General features: G+C 45.0%; 1 protein-coding gene across 4 annotated transcripts in view; it reads right to left on the bottom strand.

Annotated features, from left to right (window-relative positions):
• The window catches only part of CALCOCO2 (calcium binding and coiled-coil domain 2), a 48775-nt gene that overhangs the window by 8584 nt on the left and 12543 nt on the right, over positions 1 to 27648 (bottom strand). For all 4 annotated transcript variants that reach the window (XM_053262105.1, XM_053262102.1, XM_053262104.1 and 1 more), the window contains exons 2-11: positions 27274 to 27474; positions 25031 to 25133; positions 24431 to 24564; positions 17163 to 17288; positions 16291 to 16449; positions 15912 to 16039; positions 15058 to 15148; positions 12628 to 12750; positions 9356 to 9451; positions 8533 to 8656 (exon numbers count right to left, since the gene is read on the bottom strand). In XM_053262105.1, the coding sequence (XP_053118080.1) occupies positions 8533 to 8656; positions 9356 to 9451; positions 12628 to 12750; positions 15058 to 15148; positions 15912 to 16039; positions 16291 to 16449; positions 17163 to 17288; positions 24431 to 24564; positions 25031 to 25133; positions 27274 to 27465 (1276 nt within the window). In that variant the 5' untranslated portion in view covers positions 27466 to 27474. The remainder of the gene's footprint in view (positions 1 to 8532; positions 8657 to 9355; positions 9452 to 12627; positions 12751 to 15057; positions 15149 to 15911; positions 16040 to 16290; positions 16450 to 17162; positions 17289 to 24430; positions 24565 to 25030; positions 25134 to 27273; positions 27475 to 27648) is intronic.

The following is a 27648-nucleotide window of genomic DNA, read 5'->3' as shown; positions in this document are numbered from 1 at the left end:
CTCCCCAGTCCTAGTCCAGCACTCTAACCACTACACCACACTGATCTCCTTAATACTAGATAAATCAAGTCTGAACTTTCTGCCACCATTCCATTTTTTGATACAGTTGATTTAGCTTTCCAATGCCTAGCAAAAATCAATCTTACAATTGTTGATAAGCTTAATACCAGTTCTTTCAGGGTCAAAGTAGACGGCCAGCCCACAAATGTCTGCTATAAAGGTATGCTTCCACCTTTTCTCATACAAAGCTCATGTTTCATTTTCTCCTGTTACTCGTTGACTACAAAAACACGTTGCAGTGGTTTTGTGTGGGTGTGGATATGGATGTGTACAGAGCACAAAAACTGTGGGAATTTTGCAAAGACAGGTTGATATTCACTGCTTGAGTACCAGCGATAATGTGCAATATATACAACATTTGTTTGTGCACTAATCCATATATCCTCCTTCCTTTCTGCATGGTGTTCCTAAAACAATTTTCAAAGCCAACTATGAATCCAGAGATGTACAACTTTGGCTCTCCTGCAAATGTTGAACTACAGCTCTCATCATCCCTACTGGCCGCTGTGATGGGAATGATGGGACCTGTAGTCCAATAACAGCTAGAAGGCTGAACTGGTGCAGCTCCTGTAATGAATTCTGATCATCTGCTGCTTTCCCTCCTGTTCACCACTCCTTCTGTGGCAATAAGGCTCCGCAGCTCTCTCAGAGGAGAGCTGGTCTTGTGGTAGTGAGTATGAATTGTCCCCATTGCTAAGCAGGGCCAACCCTGGTTGTATATGAAAGGGAGACTAGAAGTGTAAACAACAGAAAATATTCCCCTCAGGGGATGGAGCCGCTCTGGGAAGAGCAGAAGGTTTCAAGTTCCCTCCTTGGCTTCTCCAAGATAGGGCTGAGAGAGATCCCTGCCTACAACCTTGGAGAAGCCGCTGCCAGTCTGTGAAGACAATATTGAGCTAGATAGACCAATGGTCTGACTCAGTATATGGCAGTTTCCTATGTTCCTATGTAAGGTATAGGGTTAGTGCACAGCTACATGGAACAGTGGTATATCGTTGATAAAGAACATCGCATTGCCCCTTTTACACAGAGAGTTCTGTTGACTAGCGTACAGTAGCATGCCTTATACATGTTTGGTTGCTCCCCGCAGCAAAGGTAGTTTAGATTGTAATGGTATCTTGAGTGATAAAATGCTGGCCAACATCCCCCTTGAATGGTGTGGAGACACAGCACGCAAAATGCCTCGCAGCAAAATGCTGCGTGTCCGCACCATTAGCAGGGATGTTGGCCACAGGATTTTACTCTGGCAAGTCCATGAGCTATCAAGGCCAGGTAGCAAGTGCCTCATCAAATTAAGCTCACATGTAATGGATAAACCATTATTTTCTTCAATTGTACTGCTTTTTCTTGGGAGTACGGTGGAAATGTTACATGGTGAAACATACAACCAGAAGAAAGGATTATTCAGAACTTTTTCCATGCTTTGTCCCATTTCCCTAGATCTCAGCCTTATACAGTTCCTGAGCTGTTGATATCTACTGTACAGAATTTCCAGAATTGCAGCACAAAGCTGCAACATGTACAGGTGAAACTCGGAAAATTAGAATATCGTGCAAAAGTCCATTAATTTCAGTAATGCAAATTAAAAGGTGAAACTGATATATGAGACAAGACGCATTACATGCAAAGCGAGATGTCAAGCCTTAATTTGTTATAATTGTGATGATCATGGCGTACAGCTCATGAAAACCCCAAATCCACAATCCCAGAAAATTAGAATATTACATGGAACCAAGAAGACAAAGATTGTAGAATAGAACAATATCGGACCTCTGAAAAGTATACAGTGTACTGTGCTTGATTGGCCAGCAAACTCGCCTGACCTGACCCCACAGAGAATCTATGGGGCATTGCCGAGAGAAGGATGAGAGACATGAGACCAAACAATGCAGAAGAGCTAAAGGCCGCTAATGAAGCATCCTGGTCTTCCATAATACCTCATCAGTGCCACAGGCTGATAGCATCCATGCCACGCCGCATTGAGGCAGTAATTGCTGCAAAAAGGGGCCCAAACCAAGTACTGAATACATATGCATGCTTAGGTCCGATATTGTTCTATTCTACAATCCTTGTCTTCTTGGTTCCATGTAATGTTCTAATTTTCTGGGATTGTGGATTTGGGGTTTTCATGAGCTGTACGCCATGATCATCACAATTATAACAAATTAAGGCTTGACATCTCGCTTTGCATGTAATGCGTCTTGTCTCATATATCAGTTTCACCTTTTAATTTGCATTACTGAAATTAATGGACTTTTGCACGATATTCTAATTTTCCGAGTTTCACCTGTAGGTGGGGCAAGAGAGATCTGACACATGGCTTCTTTTCAGAGTTCATTTGGGTGACAAAACACAAGCCCAGAAGGCTATGCAAAAGTGCACAAGAAAATGCAGGCAAAGGGGATGTGGTCAAGGAGAGGGATGAAGGAAGAAGACTTTGTCCATTCCATTTCCACAGCTTCAAACAGCCATTCCAGTTCTAATTTCCTGCACTCATGTGAATGGTGTGCTGCCCATGCTGTTCCTTCCATAAAGCAGTGCAGCCTGCTGGTAAATATCAAATATAACACTTAAGCACCAAGAATAACTAGAAACTGTTTAAAGGACAAGGAAGCACAGTCTGTGTCCTTAAGTTTACAATTATCTGAGGTAGGCATGGTATCTCTGGAAATAAAGCGAAACTGCAGAATATGAGGTGCCAAGCTGAAGAGCAGGGAACAGGGAGAGAAAAATAAAGGACGTACACAAAAGAGTAAGTTTTCAGTGGTTTTAAACAAGTTAGATATAGTGGGTAACATCCAGACTCATTAGTCAAGACTAAAAACCATTAAAATAAATGAGACCAGTTAATCATGAATAAAGCCCTATTCATTTTAATGGGATTTAATCATGACTAATTTGGACTGAATGCTGTCCACTGTTTTTTGCCCCATGGGGCAAAAACAACTGCATGTTTGATTTTGCATGAGTGATTTTGCAAAAACAACAGCGTGTGTGTGATTTTGATCAAGAATGGCACGAGACGTGGGAAGTGTTAACACCCCCTTCCCTTTGTCGTCACTGCTCTGAACAAATGGGCTGCCTCTGCAGCCGCCTGTCAGTCTTTCTTCTGAAGTCAAATGATCAATTAGGGATCCAAGTTTGACCGCAAGGGGGGCATGTAGAACTAGTACAAGAGCAACATAGAAAAAGAGAATTTCCTTTTTAGAAATACCACCTAGAAGCACACAAACATCTTGGTGGCGGTGTTAGTCTCCCCCACCCTCTTTTGGGGGGAGGGGCTAAAGTCAAAGGAAGGTAGTATTTTTATTAGGGCCAACTAAACTATCACAAAGTAGTGAGTAAGCAGAGATTGCACAACTTTGGCCCACCTGCAGATGCTGTACTACAACTCCCATTATACCCAACTACTGGCCACTGTGGCTGGAGATAATGGAAGCTGTAGTCTAAAAACAGTTTGAGGGCCAAAGCTCTGCAGCCCTGGAATAAATGTTTGAATTCTTTAGTACTGAATTCCTTAGTACTTTTCATGTTAACTTCTCCCCCACACCCCCGCCCTGGCTTTCCTCCACACCAGTGGGCTTGGATATTTACGAATACAACAATGAATATTCGTATACTGCTTTTCATTCAAGCCCACTGGCACAGAGGAAAGCAGTGGGAAGAAGAAAGCAGGGGCAAAAGGAAGAAACCAGAAAGTGAGGGAGACAGCAGAAATCAGAAAAGTGGGGTGAGGAGCAGAAGGCAGGAAGAAATAATCGAGCAGAAAGTGAAAAGAAAGTAGAAGGCAGAAAGAAAGAAGCAGAAAGAAAATGTTGGGATGAAAATGTTGCTTGTGAACTGCCCTGAGCCGAATTGAGTAGGGTGGTATAGAAATTCAATAAATAAATAAATAAAATAATAAAAACAGGGGCAGAAAGCAGGGGCCAGGAAAAATGGGGCAGAAAGGAGAACCCAAGTGGGAGAAAGCAAGGGATTGCATCCCCACTCCCAACAAACAAAACCAACAAGCTAGCAGGGAAGCTCAAACTTACAGGCAGCCAGCAAATCCTCCAAAGCACGGAGATTCATCTAGTCCCACCTTCCTGCCTGTAACTTCCTTTTTTGGTCTTACTGGCTAGGGCAGTTGTGACTCAAAGCTATTCTAGCTTCTGATTCCTAGGGGGCACCTCCTGGCACCTCCTCAAAAGGAAATTTTTAAAAATGGGTAGAAAATACACTTCCTGGTGGGCTCTTGGGTATCTGGGGCAAACAGGAACTGCAGAACCAGCTCTGCAACAGCCATCACAATTTAAATTCAATCTAGTTCATTGACAAGACAATGGATGAATGGGACTTTCAATGCCATCAATCTCTCTGTTCCCCTGCACATGGTTTGATGAACAGCATCAACGTTGCAGAGAACTAGGAGCCACTTCAAAGCAGGCATTAACAACTCCGCTCCTCCAAGAAAGCAGGAGACTGGGAAGACAACACGGAGATTTAAATAGCTAAAAAAGCCATTTAAAGCCTCAAAACTTTAGAGTGTGTCCCAAGAGAAACTCTTCAAGCTCTTGGGTTGAAATCTGGATGGAATTAAGGCCTCACAAGGGTCTACTGTACATCTGGAATTTAACCCATTCTGAAAAGAAACAACCCAGTTATAAGCAAGTTAGTGATTTCCTATTATAGGCAATGGCTGAAGCATGTGTGAGAAATACAGAAGCATAAGGGAAAATAAAAAATCTCAACAGAAGAATATATGCATGTTTACTTGGAAGTATGTACCACTAAGTTCAATGGGGCTTACTCTTAGGATTGTATAAGACTGCAGCCATGTCATTAAAGGAAAGGTTCTGTGAGAGGAAGCTATTTCAGGAAGTGATTAATTAAAAAGGAACAAATGTCCAGAGCAACAGATACACTCAAAGCATTTGTTGTTTCCACAAATGTCCAGAGCAACAGATACACTCAAAGCATTTGTTGTTTCCACTTTATTTATTTTCTTCTTCTCACTCTCTCTCCCCATTCTAAGCTCCTGGGAACTTAGAAAAGGCTTGCCACAATGGGGAGGAGCAATGCTGTAAAGTATGACAAGCCAGAAAAGCACAACAGAATTTAAAATAATAAAATGGGTACAGCAGTCATTCCATTTCTTTCCCTTCCCTGACAGTAAATGGTGTGTTTCTTCATTTAAATCCATTAAGGTCTGCAACTAATCCAAACCCTTGTGAAAATCAAGCTTCACACCCTCCCCTTCCTAATCTAATGCCGATAAGCCCTAGTTTGATTCAATCAGGTTGCAAAGCCTAACAGATGTTGCTGCGATTGTGCCCGTCTGCGCTCAAGCCAGCAGCATAACCGATGCATGTTTACTCAGAATTAACTTCCACTAATTGCAATGGGACTTACTCCCAGGAAACTGTGCAGCCAAGTCATTAGATGGGGACAGCTGGGGAGGAGGAAAGGGGAACAACTTAGTGGGATTTTCAGGATGTTACTAGGGGTGTGCACGGAACTGCGGAGCTGCAGTCCGGCACTGGGGTGGGGGGTTCCTTTAAGGGCGGGGGAGGGTTTACTTACGCCCTAGTTTGATTCAATCAGGTTGCAAAGCCTAACAGATGTTGCTGCGATTGTGCCCGTCTGCGCTCAAGCCAGCAGCATAACTGATGCATGTTTACTCAGAATTAACTTCCACTAATTGCAATGGGACTTACTCCCAGGAAACTGTGCAGCCAAGTCATTAGATGGGGACAACTGGGGAGGAGGAAAGGGGAACAACTTAATGGGATTTTCAGGATGTTACTAGGGGTGTGCACGGAACCGCGGAGCTGCAGTCCGGCACTGGGGTGGGGGGTTCCTTTAAGGGCGGGGGAGGGTTTACTTACCCCTCCCGCCGCTTTCCCCCTTCTGGCATGCGTATTCTCTTTAATAATCGGGGCGGCAGGATATCTCCCTGCCTCCCCTTCCCCCGCTTGGCTGCAAAAGGCTGCAAGAAGCCTTTTGCGCGTGCGCACATCGCGCGCACGCTTCACATCTCCGTGATGTGCGCACGTGGCCACACACGCACGTTGTGGAGACGTGAAGCGTGTGCGACGTGTGCATGCGCAAAAGGCTTCTTACAGCCTTTTGCAGCCAAGCGGGGGAAGGGGGGGCAGGGAGATATCCTGCCGCCCCGATTATTAAAGAGAATACGCGTGCCGGAGGGGGGAAAGCGGCGGGAGGGGTAAGTAAACCCTCCCCCACCCTTAAAGGAACCCCCCACCCCAATCCCTCCAAAACCCGAACCGCCCACGTCCAAACCGGTCCGGAGGCCTGTAGAATGGCCTCCGGACCGGTCTGGGCACATCACTAGATGTAATTAAGACGTCAGCAACAAAGTGCAGAGGAGAAGATACTCAGTTTCTTCCAATCCAAGCTCCATGGGAGTTTTGACAAAAGAAGGGTAAGAAAATGCTGCCGAAGTTCAGTAAGCTGCAAGTGTACTATTGAGAAACAGCAAAATGTAAATAAGGAAGTAAAATACGTTGCTTTCTGCTCACGCACACATTAAGCACAGAGCAGGGGTGTCGCTACAATTGAGCAAGGGGGGCTGCAGGCTGGGCGACAGCTTGCTCTTTGCTCTTCCTCTCCCACCTCTCCAACAAGGTGAATCATGGCTAGCTGTTCATTTTGGCTTCAAGGTAGATGAGTCCCCTCCAAGATGGAAGGGGGGAGAAGTAGCAAGCAGCATCCCTCCTTCCACCTCTGGACTGGCTGGCTAACGCTCGGATTCAGTTCACCCCATCTCAGCCTGACTGACAGGAAGAAGGCAGTGGGGTGGGTGGGAGTGTTGGCATCTTCACTTTTTCTCCCAGGGCCCACTCCGATCTTTAGAGGTGCTTTAGAGGTGGTGAGGCACAGGAGGGGTGACAGAGAGGGGAAGGGAAGGACTGTAACCTACCATGGCGGCCTTGGTGTGGGCAGAAAATAGTGGAATGAACTAGTGCAAGTACTGCCAGGTGTGGCTGCCCAGCATTAGCTCCTGCAAGCAGTTCTTGCACGAGCCCACCAAGCCTTCCACAAACAGGGATGTTGTGCACTAACCTGTTCGGCGTCCTATTCTTAGAACACCAAACAGGTTCAGAACCCCCGTGTTCGAACACGGGGGCGGGGGCTGCTTTAAGGATGGGGAAGGGCCGCAGAATACCTCCTTGCCGTCCTGTTGTTTCACTGTCCAGAAGTGACCGGAAGTTCCGTGAGCATGTCGCAGGCGGGCGGAAGTCGCATGCACGATGTGTGCACACCTGCCTGCAACGCACAACTTCTGGTCACTTCCGGTCAGCGAAACAACAGGGTGGCAAGGAGGTACGCTGCCGCCCCGCTGGACTATTTATACATGGAGCGCCAGAGGGGGAAGTGTGGCTGTGGCAGCAGGGGTGGGGAGTGCACCCTCCCCTGTCCTTAAAGTGATCCCCGCCCCACCATCGGCTCGAAGGGAGCAGGTTCCATGCATGTCCCAATCCTCAAAAAAACCTCTCCATTGAGAAATACTCCTAACAACATAAAATAATATATACAATCAAAAGTTGTACAAAGAAAGTTACTTCCTTAACCTTCAAGTAGAAATAGCAGTTTTTCATTATTGCAAAATTTGGTTCTGCATGCATGAGAGAATCATCTTAGAGAGCACCTTCTTCTACATGATCCCCACCACACATTAAGGTCATCTGAAGAGGTCCGTCTCCACCAGTTCGTTTGGTGGCGACTCAGAGGCGGGCCTTCTCTGTAGCTGCTCCTGGGCTGTGGAATTCACTCCCGGCAGAAATCCGCAATCTTAATTCTTTATTGACCTTCAGGAGAGCCCTTAAAACCTATCTGTTTGGCCTGGTTTTAAAACTGTTTTAAATGTTTTATTTAATGCTCTAGCCTGGTTTTCAGGGTTTTAATTGTTCTGATTGTTTAATTGTTTTTTAAGATGTTTTAATTGTTAATTGGTGTTTATATTTATATTTCTGTTTTAATTGTCATTGGTTTTAATGGTTTCTATTTTAATTGTAAACCACCCTGAGCCATTTTGGAAGGGCGGTATAAAAATCAAATCAAATCAATAATGATAATGCATTTTTAAACACTCAGGGGTGCTTTCCAGTTTACATCTTGCAACGGGGTTACAACGAATCTCTGAAGTGTGTTCCACACTTCCTGTGTTGTGACACTGCAGTCCCTACACTGAGAGCAGGGTGCCGTTCATATTTCCAATGACTTGTTTCCAATTTAATCGCTGAGATATAGTGCTATGATGTCATATATCCGACGTAAAAAATTTGCTGTTTTTTCAAGTTGGTAGTTTTTGTAAGACTGCTCCCCCCGCTGTTTATGTTTTGAAAGCAATTTGCCTGAATGGAAGCATTTTTGCTGCTGTTGAGTGGCTAATCTGGAAAGTGCCAGGCATAAAGATGAAGAATTCACACACCTATGCCTACAGAAGCATCCAGTTAGAAGTATACTCACATGAATATGGGTTGCCAAACAGAAGACTTGCATTTTCTGCCAACTGGTTTGGGACCCCAGGAGGCATATCAGGTATAACTTCAGGTGAGTATGCCATCAGCTCCTCATTCTTTTGCTTTAATCTCTATAAAGAAACAAATGGCAGAATGAAAAATCAATACCTTTTGAAGCTACAGCTTGTAAGCAGTGGATCTGAAGTAGCTGCTTGCATCCAAAATATAAAAACCAGAACTGTTGCAAAACTCTATTCAATTTAAAAAGCCTATTTTGTTTTTTAACCTGTTTCCTGATCTGATCTATAATACTGGACAATCCACACCAGTTGGATGGGCTAGACTAGAGGGCTTTTGATTGGCCAATTTAGAGCATGCTATTTCAGCTGGAACATGCAAGTAGCACCAGCAGGTAGAGAGGCAAGGATATTTTTTTTTTAAAATGAAATATTTATATCCTTTCCATCCTAAAAACCCACAAAACAAACCCTTAAAGCAACTAATCATCATCATAAAACAATACCACAAAAACCAAGACCAAAACTAATAGCAACAGTTTTAAGAAACTGGGGAAAACCTATTTTCAGACAGTGGGCACTTTCAGACATGCTCCTTGTAGTGCCACCCTGTTCTTGCTTCCCCACTATGTTGTTTTTGTTCATAGAAGCAGCAATCCTTTCCCAGCAACCAACACACTTCGGTCCATTGCACAATGATTCCTGTAAGCTCTTAAACACAGCACATGTATATTGACAGCACTGGAGCATTTCTGCCTCAGAAAGCATGCAGATGAAATCCACCCCCACCTCCCCACTTCTCAAAATTTGAACCTGATTCTCCTTTTCCAGGTCATCCTTTTCTTTCTGCAGGGCCTGAAGCAAAAGTGTTTTCTCCTCCAGCTTCTTATCCAAATCAGCATATTTTTGCTGAGGAAACAAAACAAAACAAAAGCAATGAGCAATGATGAGCCAAATACTGAAAGGAATCTAACACAGCTGCACACTGTTACAGAAGGGTAGTAGTCAGTGCCCTGATGAATTCATCTCTGTATATGTCAAGGGCATTGGCAGAGAAACTGGCAGCACATGGCTACCTGGTGACCTGAATGATGGAATCTCAGAGGGCAAGCCTCTTCCCTTCCCATACTCTCTAAATTCTTGTGAGTCAGCCTCAAATGCCCTGCTTCTTCCTTGCTGTGCTCTACATGGTGTTTCTAAAACACTATGAGGCGAGTCTCATGATCGGTGGGACCTGCCTTCAGAGGGTTTGTCCCCGCAAACAATCCCCAGACAGACGATCCCCGGAGCCAGCGGGGGCTGCAGGGATCGGGGGCTGCACGGCCCCCAGAAGTTCTAGGATGCCCTATACGAGGCATCCTGGAGAGACACACACACACACACACACCCCGGGGTCAGGAAGCTTGTTTCAGCCTCCTGCCGGGGGTCTCCTTGTGCGTTGCCGCGGTGCAGAGCTGCAGTGCGGCAATACATGGCCCAAAAGATGGGGTGAGCAGAGCACTCGCTCCGCTAATCTTGGCTAATGGGGGGGGGGAGAATTGGGAGAGTTTGCTGCCGGGAGCCGCATGGCTCCCGTGGCAGCAGACGATCAGCACAAAGCGGGCTAAGCTCCCTTAGCCCGCTTTTTGCTGATCGGGAGAATCGCCTCTATCTCCGAGTAACCTTCAGCTTTCAGAATGCTTAAGTTTTCTTACTTCCCCATCCTTCAGAAGGTGAAACCACAGAGGCAAGCTTCAACAGAGAAACCATAGAAGATCGCCTATTCAATTGCTTCACTCACCTGAATCAGCTTCAATGAAGAGGCGAGCTCTGATGGGTTCTCCCCCTTCTACTCTTAGCAAGGACATTTCCAGATGGTGGGGGGTTTTTTTTGCAGGAGGTTCAGCACACCTCCACAAGACCTGCCTACAGGACTTATTCTTGGGCACCCACACCTAGCAGCTCTTGCAGTAGCTCATCCCACTATTTCCCATCTGCACCAAGATGGACATTGTGAGATATACTCCTCCCACCCTCACCACTTCTAAGATCCATAATGTGCATACGTACAGAAAGCAACACATTTGATTTCTGTAGTTAAATGTTGTTGTGAAATAGCATGCTTCCAGCCTACTGAACTTCTGTAGCATTTCCCTCCCACCCACATACTTCTCTCAAAATTCTTGTGGAGCTTGGATTCTTGTCCTCTGGACTTGGTTGCTAATATCTTCATAAATTACTTCCTGAAAAACCTGCTGAACTGTTTCCTTTTCCTCTTGCCCAATCATCAGATGCACGTGTGTGTGTGTGATTACAGACAGGTGCATCATTTGCTATCTGTTGTGTCTACTACTGCAGATAGGGCATATCAAAACAAAGGATGCAGTGCTCAGGCGGTGGCATTTGAAGTACCACATGCACACAGATGCCTTTGTCCTGCCCCCATTTGGAGAAGCAGAGCAGAGAAGGGCTCCCCGTCTCTCTTGTGTGCACATTTGCATTCCGTTGCAGAAAAGCATGACTTGACCATGTCACAGATGTCATGCACAGAAAGCAAAATGCTTAAAAGGAAAGGTAGAAACCAGCAGGGATGTATGGATTAGCGCTTGTATTCTTCTCTCCAACTGTATACATTGCTTTACTTGTGGGCATGAAGTGGCGATGGTGGCGGGGATTTAAATGAAAGAGAAAAAGAACACAATGCTCTCTCTTCTTCTAGAGGCAACAACTATTGCCTGCTGCAGATTAGTGCTTTCTAATGGCTGCATCAAGCGGGGAAAGTACAGCTGGTGCATCTGCAATTGGCAGAAGAGAAGCCAAACAAAGAACATGTCCTTGTGCAGACGTGGATTTTCTCTCAAACTGGAGGAGAAAGATTCAATGGCTGACATTCTGCCTAGCAAAACACAGGTGGTACAGACCCTCCCGCACTGTGGTGAACATGTTGAACGCCCACGGTGTTGCAGGATAGGGTTGCTGCACTGCTACCTAAAATGGTGCAATCGCAATTTCACAATGCTACATTAATTAATTAATTAATTAATTAATTAGATTTCTATACCGCCCTTCCAAAAATGGCTCAGGGCAGTTTACACAAAGAAATAACAAATCAATAAGATGGATCCCTGTCCCCAAAGGGCTCACAATCTAAAAGAAACATAAGATAGATACCAGCAACAGTCACTGGAGGTACTGTGCTGGGGGTGGATAGGGCCAGTTACTCTCCCCCTGCTAAATAAAGAGAATCACCACGTTAAAAGGTGCCTCTTTGCTAAGTTAGCAGGGAATACATCTGTTGGAAATAATGGATGGAGCATTGCATGACTAAGATTGCCCAATTTTAAGTAGCCACAATATTATTAATTATTATTATTATTATTTTTACATTTATATCCCGCTGTTCCTCCAAGGAGCCCAGAGCGGTGTACTACGTACTTGAGTTTCTCCTCACAACAACCCTGTGAAGTAGGTTAGGCTGAGAGAGAAGTGACTGGCCCAGAGTCACCCAGCATGTATCATGGCTGAATGGGGATTTGAACTCGAATCTCCCCGGTCCTAGTCCAGCACTCTAACCACTACACCACGCTGGCTCACAATACCATATGGGGAATCACAGACCAAAAACCAAACGGGAAACAACAAATCCATGAAACAGTCTTGAAGGTCAATGTATAGTACACATATATTTACATATATGTTTGTGTCATATACACTGACCTTCAAGATTGTTTCACGGATTTGTTGTTTCCCGTTCAATTTTAAGTAGCAGCACACCAGCCCTGTTCCGCAGCACTGAGGGCATTGCGAGACGCACACAGCAACATGGAAGGGTCTGAACTGCCTGTGTTTTACTGCGCAGCATGTTAGCTAGTGCTCCCTGAAGTTCTACAGCAGCAGCATTCAAACTTCGTTCCTTAGGAAAATCCTTTCTGCACTGAATTGTCTGCCCATCTGCCACAGGGCTGCAGAGGATTTGGGATCATGTTCTGACAAAAAAATTCATGAGCAGGCAAAACGTACGTTCAACCAGTAGCCTACAGTCCCTTCTCTGGGGTTCCCAGAGCACATTTGAAAGCCAATAATGAGGAGGGATGAGGGAAGACTACCTGTCTCAGCACAGTGGCATTCATCTGGCGATTCTCTTCCTTCAGCTGTTTCAAGTGCCTTGATTTGGCTTCATCTGCTTCCTGCAGGTTTTCCACTTCCTGCTGCTGACTCTGGACCTGGGCCTGAGGTGGATCAAGAGGCACATTTCCCCAAATCCAGTTTATAAAAGGGAACACTGAGAACTCAGGTTAGAAGTTTGCTCCCATGATGTTTTGGTGACACTTCCAGATTTATAAATTGCAACATTGCTAACATTCTAGATAGAACAATGGTCTCATGAAAAAGTAGAAAATAAGAACCCATTGGGATTAAGATAAGGAACCTCTTTATTTCTGAGCCACATGGCAACACATATTCAAATTGAGAGCAAATGCTAAATAAATTATTCTGTTCCCCCCACCCCCAAGTCTAAAGATGCAGAAGGAAATGGACGGCTGAGCCCTTTTCTCCTCCACAATCAAAGACAGGATCAGTGGTGGCTGATAACAGGTGGGGCTGGGGGAGGGGTAAATGAGTCGCTGGGTGATCCCCAAACTAGTCAACACCTGCCTGCATGCCTGCAGTTAACACCATGGTGAGGTGACAGACAGAGGCAGCCCAGACAGAGAAAGGCGAGCACAAATGAGCCACACCTATGGCTCATGTTCTGGGCCCAGCCCCGTATTAACTAGGCACTGGGGTGGGGGACTCTTTAAGGGCGGAGGGAGGGTGTACCACCCCTCCCGCCGCGTTTCCCCCGTTGGTGCATTAGTTTTGGAAAGCTTTTGGGGCGGCAGGATACCTCCCTGCCGCCCCTTCCCCCAGTTGTTGGCAAAAGTCTTCAAAAAGCCTTTTGCGCTTGCGCACGTCGCGCGCGCACATCATGTCTCTGTGACGCGCGCGTGCACGTGACACGGAGACGTGACGTGCGCACGCGCAAAAGGCTTTTTGAAGCCTTTTGCCAACGACTGGGGGAAGGGGCGGCAGGGAGGTATCCTGCCGCCCCAAAAGCTTTCCAAAACTAACGCACCGGCGGGGGAAACGCGGCGGGAAGGGTAAGTACACCCTCCCCCTGCCCTTAAAGAACCCCCCCACCCCAGTGCCGGACCGCCCTCATGTCTGGACCGGTCCGGAGGCCTTCAGAATGGCCTCTGGATCGGTCCGTGCACATCACTAGTATTGACTGCCACTGGGCAAGTTTACTCTCACTCGTCATTAATTCCAAGGAGAAACATCTACACATTGCACAGAAGGAGTGGGTAGAATCTGGGGCTGGGTCACATCATCTGCATGCGTGTGTATGTTGAGGGGATGTGTTTTAAAGTGCTGCTGCTTTTTCTTTTTCAAGGATTCCCCTTCATATAAACTCACCAACTGGAGAAAACGAGTTAGTGTGTGTGTCTTCTTGGTATGCCATAAAGAGGAGAAGCTTTTTAGGTGAGTGAACCTTTAGAAATATGACCCCTGCATTGCAGTATGAAGTTATACAGTGCAGGATTCTATTTATTTAGATAATTTTAGCTTGCTTTCCCATTTTTACTAGATTCCCAAAACAGGGTACATTAAACAATTAAACAATTTTTAAAATTGTTTGAATTAAACAATTGTTTGAATTAAACAATTTTTTAAAAAAATTACAAGTAGAGAAACAAAATGAAAATACAAGCTGGCATTAAAACAAGAGCTGGGCAGATCTTTAAAATGGCAGGCAGGAACAAAGCCACCATTTAGAGAAAGGACACATTTTATAATCTCATTCTGCATAGCGTGTAGCACAGCTCAGACATATTTTTAATTATCACATTACTATCACCGCCCTCTTTCCCATTAGAAATCAGTATCTGAGGATGCATTGAAATCATCAGACGGGGAGCATCCAAAGGAGGTGGTTCCTGAATTCCAACAGCAATTGTAACTATGCATCATATCTCCATTTGTAATTGGATGGAATGAACAAGCAGCTGTGATGTGTGAATGAGATCAACCATTGGTGAAGCCACTGAATGAATTTAGCCCTATCCACTCAAGCACTATTTCTTTTCATGTTCTTCAAAATATAGTGGCTGATATCCAGACTAACCCTGTGCTAATATGCCAGGGTTTTCCGTCTTGCAAGGGGCAACTTGCCTTCCACCCCTTCCCTCTGCAGTCAGCTGTCCCCCCAAAACTATGTCCTTGAGGAGTGAAGGGCCCCAAGGGGCACAGTTACAGGAGATACAGGCAGCTGCAGAGGGAATGGTGGTGGTGGTGGATCACCAAAAATTGCTCCACCTTGTGCAATGGAAAAATCTGGCACAGCAGCATGGGATTAGTCTCGATGTTAACCACAGATTCTTTTTTTTTTTTTTAAAGCAGTCTTCTCAAATGCCTATATTCCCATTCAGAAAAGGACTTGAAAAGCTGTCCTGGGCAATTTGTAGGCCTTGAGGAAAGATCTGGGAGTTGCCTACCTGAAGTTGATCCATGCGATCTAGAGTGGCTTTCAGCTTATTTTCTAGCTGATCCTTTGCAGATAACACAGTTTTATTCTCTTCTTTTATCCTGTTTGGGAATAAATTGTGTGGATGAATTCCGGCATACCCACAGACATACACATAGAGGCGGGTCTCATGATCACAGAGACCCACCTGGGAAGGGTAAGCGGGGAGAGCAGGCTTAGCCTGTTCTCCCCGCACACGAGCAGATAGTCTGCTCTGGGCGGCCAAAGTGGCCGCCCACACGACTGCCAGCTCCGTTACACAGCTGGCGGGTGCTGGGGGGAGCGGGGGCCAACTGGCCCCTGAAAGCTCCAGCATGCCCTGCGTGAGCGCTCAGGGCATGCTGGAGAGACCCCTGGAGCTGGGAGGCGGCTTTTCGCCTCCCCTCTGGGGGGGGGTCTCCTCATGAGTTGCTGTGGCACGGAGCCAGGCTGCGGCAACTCACAATTGCTTAAAACGGGTTTGCGGAGCGCTCGCTCTGCAAACCCAGTTTAAGCACTGGGCTGCTTAAGCGGGTGACCCGCTTAAGAACCATTCGGCTCGCAGCCGAGCCTGGTGGTTCTCACGATTATAGAAAATTGGGCTAGCGGAGGCTAGCCCAATTTTCTACAATCGTGTGAATAGCCTCAAAGACTCGATGCCTCTGTGCCTGGTAAGTGGCCATCAGTCCCCTACATTTCCAGAGCCAGTAAAAAAAACTCAGGCTGTCCAACTGCAGGTTCAAAATAGTACATCCCTAGCTTGCAAGACCCTGCAGAGAAAGAGTTTTAGTGTCCCTACCTTCTGACTCCAATCTAAGAAAGAAAGAAAGAGAAAGATGGACTCACTGGTGCAGTTCTGCCTCCTTGGCGCCATTCTGGGTCTCCAGTTGAGCAATCTCAGTTTTAAGAAAATTAAGTTGTAAATCGAATTTCTCATGGCTGCTTTTTAATGTCTCCAAGCTTTTCTGAAGATCCTGAAGAGTCAGGCATGGAGACAGAAATCATATCAGAGGAGATGCCCAATTTCTTATCAGTGTCATACAAAATCTCCATGTACTTGATGCAAACAAAGAAACAATGTGAATGCCCATCATCCATCCCATCCCATCAAAATGTTAACCCTTCCTCCTCCAGTTTCCATTTTTAATCAGTTAATTAATCTTCCCACTGTGGAATGTAGGAACCTGTAGAAACCACCCAAACAACAGTCCTCTTTCTCATTTACCTGGTTTTCCCTCTGCAGTTTCACATTTGTTTCTGTAACAACAGCTAGCTCTGTCTGAGCAGAGCTTATCTCTAAAACCTGTAGATCCTGTGTTCTTTGAAGCTCCATGGTCTCGCTCTGCAGCAAATGGACTTTACTCTCAAGCTCCTTTGCTTTCTCCTAGACATGACATGATGGGGGGGAAAACAGAGTGTAAAAAATATAAAAGCAAGGGTATATATTTATTTCATTTTAATCTGACCCTTTCTCCAAGGAGCCCAGGGCAGTGTACCTGGTTTCCCACCTTCCCCCTGTTTTATCCTTGTAACAACCCTATAAGGTAGGTTAGGCCAAGAGAGCGTGACTGCTGGTTCAAGGTCACCTAGCGAGGTTTTATGGCTGAGTGGAGCTTTGAACCTGGGTCTAGACATCTGTATGGTTACAACTGTTGGGTGCAATCCAGCACTGGATAAATCTTCCTTTTCTAAATCTCCTGCCACTTGTTCTCTGCCACCTTCCTACATTCCATTTTACAGAAATGCCTCTAGGTTCCCCCCACCCCCAGCTTTTTGTAACTCTGTACACTGGAACATTCACTCTCATCCCTCCAGCCTTGCTTTCTGAGAAGGTGCATCATATTCCATGCTTCCCCTTTCCATCCTTCCAATCCCTGCCAAAATCACAATTAAAATGAAGCAAGACAAGTAAGCACTCTGCTTATGCACTCTAAAATAAGCAACCACGTACATTTTATCTGGATATGCATTCTAGTGGCAGAAATTTAGGGGTCTGAGTTGTGACTGTAAATTCTAATGATTCTAGAAAATGTTTAGGTGCTTTAATCTGTGTGGAGAGCTTTTTTCTTTCTTTCTTTCTTTTGAGAACACTGCTACCTGTGCAGCCGTGAGCTTTTCCTGCAGATCTTCATTCTGCTTCTGGAGATTTGTTAGATTTTCCTTCAGCTTCTGGTTTTCCTGTTGCAGAGTTGCATTTTGCTGTTCAATCTCCTCCACTTCTCCCTGCCAAGAACAATAAAAGCTGAAAAGCACTGACACAATTGTGCAGAGCGATACTTGCAAATGTCCCCAAGTATAGTTTGTTCTTCAAGTGGAGGACCTGCTACGTATTTGCTACGTATTTGCGGTAACCCACTCCAACTGCAGGAATCCCTAAGATGGCTGCAAAAAGGTAACACAGTAAAAGACCTACGGCCAAGACAGATGGAGCAGCAGATGCCTCTGGATATTACTCTTGGACAAGTTACTATATGACACAGAGAGGATTGAAGAAGGACCCTTCCGAGAGCACAGCTGCTCACAGTGTCAAATGCTTTGATTAAGTCAGCGCACTTGACACTGTGAGCAGATGTGCTTTCTGGGGGCTCTTCTCTGTTCTCTGGGGAGCTCTTATTCCTCTTCTTCAAACTTGGCTGACTGAAGAGATGAATCAGCAACACTTGATCATAGCACAGCCCTATCGAGTGTCCGTTATGATGAAACCCCAGAAAGCTTTGCTCCTCAATCTCTTCTCATCCTCGTCCTGGAACCCCCCTGGACTCTTCAATGCTTCCACCCATTCTCCCTTGCTGCCTGGAACACCTTGCGATGCCATTGCTTCTTCTTCCTTTAGATCCAAAGCCATGATTTTAGTGGGGGGGGGAGGGAGCACCTGCTCTGCATGCTAGAAGTCTCAGGTATAATCTCTGAGAACTTTGGGTAGTGCTGGGAAGCACTCTTGTCTGAAACCCTGGAGAGCCACTACCAGGCAGTGCAAACAAATACTTAGTTAGACAGGCCAAAGGTCTGATTCAGCAAGGCAGCTTCGTATGGTCATCATATTCATTCATTCATTCATTCATTCATTCGATTTCTATACCGCCCTTCCAAAAATGGCTCAGGGCAGTTTACACAGAGAAATAACAAATAAATAAGATGGATCCCTGTCCCCAAAAGGCTCACAATAAAAAAGAAACATAAGATAGACACCAGCAACAGTCACTGGAGGTACTGTGCTGGGGGTGGAAAGGGCCATATCATCTTTTCTAAGAACCCATTGACTTTCTCTTTAGCCCCAACCAAAATGAAGCCTAAGTCCACATAACTACATCTACACACATTCATATTGTTATCCTCACCTCTCCTTCTTCCCTCTCATTGCCATTTCCTTACTACCACCCCTGCAATATATCTACATTTAGATTCCAAGCTCTCTGCGACATAGTAGTGTTTCCTTCCACTTACTTTGTAAAATGCTAGGCATGTTGGTGATCCTATATGATGGTTAAAAAATAAACATCACCAATGGTACAAAGCAGTGTAATGTTCCCACAATGCTGCTGCTTCTATTTTCTCTGGTGTGCTGCTAAATTATGGAGAGGAGAGCTGGTCTTGTGGTAGCAAGCACGACTTGTCCCCTTAGCTAAGCAGGGTCTGCCCTGGCTGCATATGAATGAGAGACTAGAAGTGTGAGCACTATAAGATATTCTCCTCAGGGGATGGAGCCACTCTGGGAAGAGCATCCAGGTTCCAAGTTCCCTCCCTGGCATCTCCAAGATAGGCTGAGAGAGATTCCTGCCTGCAACCTTGGAGAAGCCTCTGCCAGTCTGTGTAAACAATGCTGAGCTAGATGGACCTATGGTCTGACTCAGTATATGGCAGCTTCCTATGTTCCTAAATTACCTTTAGAAGTACTGAAGACTGGGCAGCCTGCATTAATGACTTGCATGTTGAGCCTCCATCAGCTTCCAGCAAACACCACATGCACCAGAAATGCTTTATCTATGACAACAATGCTCTTCGCCCACAGAATTGCTGATACAACTTTCTTTAAAAAACACTTTGACTCTACAGCTCACTAGGTTGCTCTGACCACTATTGGCTCATCTTTCAAAATGCAACTGAACCTGTCAGACTGGATACTGTCTTAGTGTCAAACTGGACATTACTTTAAGCACGAGATTGGCTAGTAGACTTGTTCATGCTGGTTTGCTAGTATTCCGTAAAGAGCAGCTGGATGGGTCCCCTGTGGATCAGGACCATGGCATGTGTCGGGGGTGGTGGTAACCCTCTGCCCTCGCTACAGTCCTGATCAAGCCTGCTTTGGCCTGGGGGAAAAGCTCCCATTAGTGCCAAGGGGAGCTTTTTATCCCAGGCCAAATAGCAGCCGGGGGTGGGAGTCAGGTAGGCTTAATCCAGACCGGGGCCATGATGGGTGTTAAGCCCCCTCCCTCATGCCACCTTAACTTGGATAAAAAGAAACCGACACCTAGTTGTGTCATATTTATTATTATTTTTATTTTTACATTATATCCCGCTCTTCCTCCAAGGAGCCCAGATTTTGCCTTGTAAAGGCAAATCGTTGCCATTGGGGAGCTGAGCCTGAGAGGGAGTATCATGCCTAAGTCCACTTAGTGAGTTAGAGGCAGAGGCAAAATTAAGATTATTATTATTTTACATTTATATCCCACTCTTTCTCCAAGGAGCCCAGAGCGGTGTACTACATACTTGAGTTTCTCTTTCACAACAACTCTGTGAAGTAGGTTAGGCTGAGAGAGAAGTGACTGGCCCAGAGTCACCCAGCTAGTTTCATGGCTGAATGGGGATTTGAACTGAGGTCTCCCCGGTCCTAGTCCAGCACTCTAACCACTACACCACGCTGGCTCTCATCTGATAATTATATTTATCTCATCTGGTAATTATATTACCAGAGGGAGTCTGGTAAATATTATAAATGCTTCTCTGAGGGAGGGCAGGATGTCTCCTTGTCTTAAGGAGGCTATTATTTGACCACTTTTGAAGATTGGGATCCCTCAGAGTTAGCTAATTACAGACCAATTTCCAATCTTCCATGTTTGGGCAAGGTGACTGAGTGTGTGGTGGCCTCAGCTCCAGGCAGATTTGGATGATGCAGATTATCTAGACCCATTTCAAACTGGCTTCCGTGTGGGCTGTGGGGTTGAGACCGCCATGGTTGGCCTGATGGATGATCTCCAACTGGCTATCGACAGAAGGAGTGTGACTCTGCTGATCCTTTTGGATCTCTCTGTGGCTTTTGATACCATCAACCATGGTATCCTTCTGGACTGTCTGAGGGAGGCAGGATTGGGTGACACTGTGTTACAGTGGTTCCGTTCCTACCTCTCTGGTAGATTCCAGATGGTATCACTTGGAGACTACTGTTCTGCAAAGTGAGAACTAAAATGTGGAGTTCTAAAGGCTCCATACTCTCTCCAATGCTTTTTAACATCTACATGAAACTGCTGGGAGAGTTCATCAGGAGGTTTGGTGCTGAGTGTTATCAATATTGATTGACTGACTGATTGATTGAATCTGTATACCGCCCCAAACTTTTGTCTCTGGGTGGTTAACAATAGCATAAAACAAGTTTAAAACATATACAAAAAACTTAAAACAATTTAACAATTTAAAAATAAACCTGAGATTAAAACCTAAAAAATTTAGGAAGCTGAGAAAGCTTGGGCAAAGAGATGGGTTTTCACGTGTTTTTTGAAAATTGCCAATATGCTGATGACACCCAGATCTACATCTCCATGTCAACATAATCAGGAAATGGTATATTTTCTCTAAATGTCTGTTTGGAGGCGGTAATGAGCTGGATGAGGGATAACAAACTGAAGTTGAATCCAAATAAGATGGAGGTACTGATTGGGGGGGGGGGGCTGTACCTGAGAGATGGTTTAGATCTGCCTGTTCTGGACGAGGTTACACTCCCCCTGAAAGATCAGGTACGTAGCTTGGGAGTGCTCCTGGACCCAAAGCTCTCCCTGGTTTCTCAGGTTGAGGCAGTGGCCAGGAGCGCTTTTTATCAGCTTTGGCTAATGTGACAGCTACATCCATTTCTGGAAATAAATGACCTTGAAACAGTGGTATATATGCTGGTAACCTCCAGGCTTGACTACTGTAATGCGCTCTACGTGGGGTTGCCTTTGTATGTAGTCTGGAAATTACAATTGGTACATAATGCGGCAGCCAGATTGGTATCTGGGACAACTCGAAGGTATCATAAAACACCAGTTTTAAGGGAACTGCACTGGCTGCCAATATGTTTCCAGGTGAAATACAAAGTGCTGGTTATTACCTATAAAGCCCTTAATGGCTTGGCTCCAGGGTATTTAAGAGAGCGCCCCCTTTGTCATGAACCCTGCTGCCTGTTACAATCTTCTGGAGAGGTCTGGTTATGGTTGCCACCGGCTTGTGTGGTGGCAACTCAGGACCAGGCTTTCTCTGTGGCTGACCCAGGACTTTGGAATATGCTCTCTGAAATCTCCTTCTCTGTTTGTTTTCAGAAGACCCTCAAGACTCACCTGTTCTCACAGGCTTTTAATTAGAATTAATTTGAATAATTTGTTTTAATAATTGTTTTATGCTGCTTTTCATTTCTGTTTTATGCTGCTATTTTTATTTCTGTTTTATGCTACTGTTTTAATTGTTTTGTATATTTTAATTTGTGCCGATTTTTAAATATTATTTTAAATTTTGTACACTGCCTAGAGATGTACCTATCAGGCGGTATAAAAACATGATAGATAGATAGATATTGGCTAATTCCTAGTAATCATTTCCCGCATAGTGATGTACTTGAGTGTGTGAATGCATGGAGACATCCGCTGGTCAAAACTAAATTACTGCATGTGCATAGATCTTTCTTTTGGGGCCATAATTTATATTTGTAAATATACAATTTGTAAAATTGTATTTGTAAACTGCCCCAAATATCTATCTCTGGAAAGTTTACAACAACATAAAACATATTAAAATAAAGACCTTAAAACAATTTAAAACCACAGTCCAGTTAAGAAGCTTGGGTGAAAAAATGAGTCTTTAGAAACTTTTAAAAAGTTGTCAGAGAAGGGGAGGCTCTTATTTCAGCATGGAGCGCATTTCAGAGTCTCTGGGCAGCAACAGAGAAGGCCCGTCCCTGCATAGCCACCAGACAAGCCAGTGGCAACAGGAGATGAACCTATCCAAATGATCTCAATGTGCAGTGGGGCTCATGATGAAGAAGACATTCTCTTACAATACCCTGGGATTAGGCTGTTTAGGGCTTTATAGGTTATAACCAGCACTTTGTATTTTGTCTGGAAACTTGCCCGGTAGAGAGTGTCACTCTTTTGGTATAGGAGTAATATGGTCTCTCTGAGATGACCCTGAGACCAACCTGGCTGCTGCATTCTATATCAACTGCAGTTTCTGGACTATACACAAAGGCAGCCCCACATAGAGTGCATTGCAGTAGTCAAGTCTGGAGATTACCAGCATATATACCATTGTTTTGAAGTAGTTTATCTCAAGAAACAGACGCAGCTGGCATATCAGTTGGATAGAAAGCACCTTGGCCACCGCCTCGACCTGAAACACCAGGGAGAGGTTTGGATCCAGAAACACCGCCAGACAGCATACCTGTTCCTTCTGGGAAAGTGTTACCCCATTCAGAACCAGTAGGTAAAAATTGTCTTCTGAGTTCCGACCCCATACAGTAAGTACCACCGTTTTATCTGGAATCAGTTTTTTATCCCTCAGTCAGCCCATCAATGCCTCCAGGTAGGCATTTAAGGAGGTTATGCCTTCACTTGATGATGTTGACATGGAGAAATAGATTTGGGTGTCATCAGCATATCTGGTTGTCATCAGCATAGTGGTCATCACCAGTATGCTGATGACACTCTGCACCAAATCTCCCAATGATTCCTCCAAGCGGTTTCATGTATACGTTAAAAAGCATTGGAGACAATATGGAGCCCCGGGGGACATCATATAAAAGTTCAGATTTTGAAGAGCAAGAGTCTCCAAGCAACACCATCTGTAATCTGCCCAAGAGGTAGGAGTGGAACCACCACAAAGCAGTGCCTCCTACCCCCAAACCCTTCAGAAGCTCCAGAAGGATACTATGGTCAATAGTATCGAAAGCTGCTGAGATCTAAAAGGACGAACAGAGTCACACTCACTGTGAATTCCCAACTGGAGATCATCTATCAGGCTGGCTGACCAAGATAGTCTCCACCCCACAGCTCATGAAGCCTTGTTAGGGGGTGCATGGTGTACACAGAACCCTCCCACCTTCCTGACTTACTTGCATGCTTCAGCAGTGGCTCCTTCTTGGGGGGTGGGGGGGGATCAGGCAGCATCCCTTCCTCCTCCATGTGATTGGCTGTACATGGGGTACACAGAACCCTCCCACCTCCCTTGCATGCTACAGCAGTGGCTCCTTCTCAGGTGCGGGGAGTAATCAGGCAGCATCCCTCCCTCCTCCTCTCCATGTGATTGGCTGGCTACATGCTCAGTCCACCCCTCCCTCAGCCTGACTGACAGGTTCGGCAGGGAGGGAAATGCTCTGATGTCAGTGCCAGCACTGCCCTTGCTGGAGAGCATGTCAGGCAGGCTGAGCGAGGCGTGGACTGAACCCGAGCATTTAGCCAGCCAGTCATGTGCAGATGAGGAGGGAGAGGTGGGTTCAAATCAGGGGTATGCTGTGGAGCTCTAACCATGAGGTTCCAGAGGACAAGAGAAGGAAGGAAGCCACAGAAAATTTAGGGGTTTGGGGTGTTGTTGTTTTTGCCTGATTCCAGGGCAGATTCACTTAGCTTGTATTTAATTTGCCACCAACTCTGGCAAAATTTACTTCTGGGGGCCACAATTCTTGGCTGCTTATATGGGATACCTGAGCTGAAGCTTTGAGATAGAAAGGGGAAGACTTGTTTAAAAAGTTTGAAAACTGGTTTAGACCACCCTATTAAAAATGAAGGCAACAAAGAACAAAAACAAAAACAATCAGGAAGCAAAAATGCCTCCCAGGTGGAAATCTGCTCATAGGAGATTCACAGGAAATCTGCTCATAGGAGATTCACAGGAAAACCCTCCTTTTTAGATCAACTTCAGTAACTATTTATGCCTTTCTGTCCTCTGGCAGTTCATTACTGATAATCTCTGCTTTTTATTATGGATTAACGTGTGCTGCTTATATGTGCTGCAATTGTACTTTTATGACTTTTTAAATGTGTTTATATGCTGTACTCCACCTTCAGGCATCCATGCAAACAGTAGTATGTACATCTAACCATAAAATAAAATAAAATAAATAAATAAATAAATAAATAAAATAAAATAAAAATGGACTGTCACAGAAACCAAGAAAAGAAGCCAACCTGTGTAGTGACCACCAGCATGTCATCCTCAGCCTCTGCACGGAACTGAAAGGGGACGCTGGCTCCACGGACTATCCCATCATGGTCAACGTAACAAAACTGATAATATTCATCGTCCTTTGGCAGGTAGTAGGCTAAAAAAAACAAAAGAGAAACATCGCACGGGTCACTTCTTCAGCTTGCAACATGGCTATAGCAGAAGCCAGAATGCCAGCTAGGAAAAGAGATTAAACAGGCCTGCCTCTGCTAGCACTGCAAGCTGGCCTCTAATGGAAGGAAGGGAAGGATATGGAGGAGTGCCAGAGGCAGCTGGTGTCCAAGACAATTTAACATCCCAACAACAGCCACCAATCAATTTTGAAAAGGGGAGGGGGGGGGAGAAAGAAAGCTACTTGGATACACAGTCATTTGGTACCAGATTCTTTTATAGTGGTCATTGATTATCCAAACAAACCCTGGATTTCAACAGTCCATCCTGTGATCCTAGGTTCTACACTGTAGTTCTCCGGAAACTGAGGTTTTGGCATGGAACGGTAGCAATAACAAAGAACATCTATTGCATGCTTGCACCACCCAATCCCATCTCTTCCTATAACTGACCTTTAAACAGCACTTGCTGGTGTTTGGCATCACTGTTGTCTGGGCCGCTTGGCGAAGGCGCCCACATAAATGTGTAGTATTCACGAGTTGTCTTCCATCCCACCTGCAATGGCAAAATATTTGTGGCAGCCTTCAATTAATGAAAAAGGAGGCTAGAAATAACTCAGAATTAGGGCCCTAGAGAAGGAATTAGACCTTATTTTCCCTAATCCACTGTGCCAGAGAGGCCTTTCTAGGAGAGAGACTCTACATTGTGGCAGTGACAGCTCAAGGCATTAGGCAGCTCAAGGCATCCACAAATGTCACACACACCCCTTGTGCACACTCTCCTCTCCCCTTCCCCCCTTTTGAAAAAGCAGCGGGCAGGAGGATATCTTGCTGCCTTGCTGGCAGCTCAAAAATCTGCTGCCTGAGGTGACCGCTTTGCCTCATGGAAAGGCTGCTCTTGCATCTCGGACTTGTGTAAGTTTCATAACAAGAATTACTTTCCCCCCAAGAATCATGGAAAGTGCAATTCTGCAGGGAGGGCAAGGGATCTCTAATGGACCATTCTCACTACCCACGGAAAACTACAGTTCCAAACATTCTTGGGGGAAATCATAACACTTAAATGGGTTCACAACTGATGCAAATTTGTAGTGCAATGGTGAAACTTTTGCCAATAGCTTCAACAACTACATGGTTCTCTGTGCTAAGAGGAAATGGAAACACTTCATTTATGAATGTTATAGCATTCAAAGGTTAAAAGCAAAAGAGTATCACTACCCAACTTTATCTTGTGAAAAAATTCTTTCTGACCTCAAGATTTGTCTCTCATACTGAGCATACAAGAGTCCCATCTGCTAAATCTGCTTCTCTTCCTACCTTTGAAAAGTCCAGAGTATTCTAGTGTATCTGCAGGGAGCTTGCATTCTCCCCACCACCACAAAAAACACTCTAACTGCCAGTTACCCAAGGACTGCAGAACTCAAGGCAAATGCATGCTGGCCTCTGCTCTGCTATCAACCAGAGGACTAAAAGCCACTTAGAGCATGCACAAGGAAGAACATCAGTGCAAGACCCGCCCACTCCCAGGCATCAGCCAGAGAAGCTGCAGGGAGCCTGCTCCCCCACCCCTCCCGCCCCGCCAGAAAAAACATTGTCAAGGATAGGAGGACTGGAGAGCAGAATTGAAAGCAAATGCAGTCTGGTCTCTGCCAAGCACCCTAACCCCTGCTAACTTGGCAAAGAGGCACCTTTTAACGTGGTGATTCTCTTTTATTTAGCAGGGGGAGAGTAACTGGCCCTATCCACCTCCAGCATAGTACCTCCAGTGACTGTTGCTGGTGTCTAGCTCATGTTTCTTTTTAGATTGTGAGCCCATAGGGAACAGGGATCCATCTTATTTCTTTATTATTTCTCTGTGTAAACCACCCTGAGCCATTTTTGGAACGGCGGTATAGAAATCGAATAAATAAATAAATAAATCCAGAGGACTAAGAGGCCACTGGGTTGCATGTGTACATGTGGGTGTTTCTTTGTTTGTATTATCATAATCTATTGTAAACCACCTTGACAATCATTCACTCAAAAGGCAGGGTATAAACTGGTTCTGCTCCTGTCTTTTCTTTACTCTTAGATGTTTATGAGCTTTCTTTTTAAAAAAACTGGTCTATGGCTTTCTTTCTTTTTGGTCATTGCCCTGCTAACTGGGCAAAGAGGTACCTTTTACCGTGGTGATTCTCTTTATTTAGCAGGGGGAGAGTAACTGGCCCTATCCACCCCCAGCACAGTACCTCCGGTGACTGTTGCTGGTGTCTATCTTGTGTTTTTTTAGAATGTGAGCCCTTTGGGGACAGGGAGCCATCTTATTTATTTATTTATTTATTTTCTCTGTGTAAACCGCCCTGAGCTATTTTTGGAAGGGCAGTATAGAAATCGAATTAATAATAATAATAATAATAGTTATTTTTGTATTACTTGTGAACTGCGTTGGGTATTTTGAGTAACAGAAAGGTGGGATAATATGTTTCCATAAATTAAAAAAAAATATGACTCTCCTAACTTAAACAGTAGGATAACTCTATCCTGATCAGTATTCTTTCTGGATCTGTAGCCATGCCTGACAGAAAAACAGAAGCTTTCATGACCCCAAATGGCTATTACATTGAAAAACAAAAACAGTTTAGAAATCACCAAGAGTCTATTTTGACTTCCATGCAGCATGACCACAAAGGCAGTGATCTCCCTAGATGCAAACTTACCCTGAATATGCCCACCCAGTCCTTTTTACATGGTTTGATGTACTGGGAAAGAGTGTAATGGCAAGTTACATCTGCTCCAGGGACGTAGAACTTCTCCACGGTGGTAAAGATGACCTGAGAGAAATGGCAGCTGTCCAAGAGGGCAATGGAAGTAGGAGGTTCCTCTGAATTATCATTTAATAAAGCTTCCATACTGGAGTTCTGTAAAAGGACACACAAAGAAAAAGTTAAGGGGGAGGGGAGGGGAAGAGACAAGGACAGCTAAACAACCACTGCCAATGCTGACCTCAACTTCAGTGTTGCATCAGGTATATAGGATGACAAGATGGTGCATGTGGAATTTTACCTGAGGAAACATTCCGGTGGTGTTGACAG

The sequence above is a fragment of the Hemicordylus capensis genome, chromosome 6 (genome assembly GCF_027244095.1).
Source record: "Hemicordylus capensis ecotype Gifberg chromosome 6, rHemCap1.1.pri, whole genome shotgun sequence".
Lineage (NCBI taxonomy): Eukaryota > Metazoa > Chordata > Lepidosauria > Squamata > Cordylidae > Hemicordylus > Hemicordylus capensis.
Note: the sequence above shows the minus strand (reverse complement) of the source record. Positions and strands in the feature narration are given on the sequence as shown.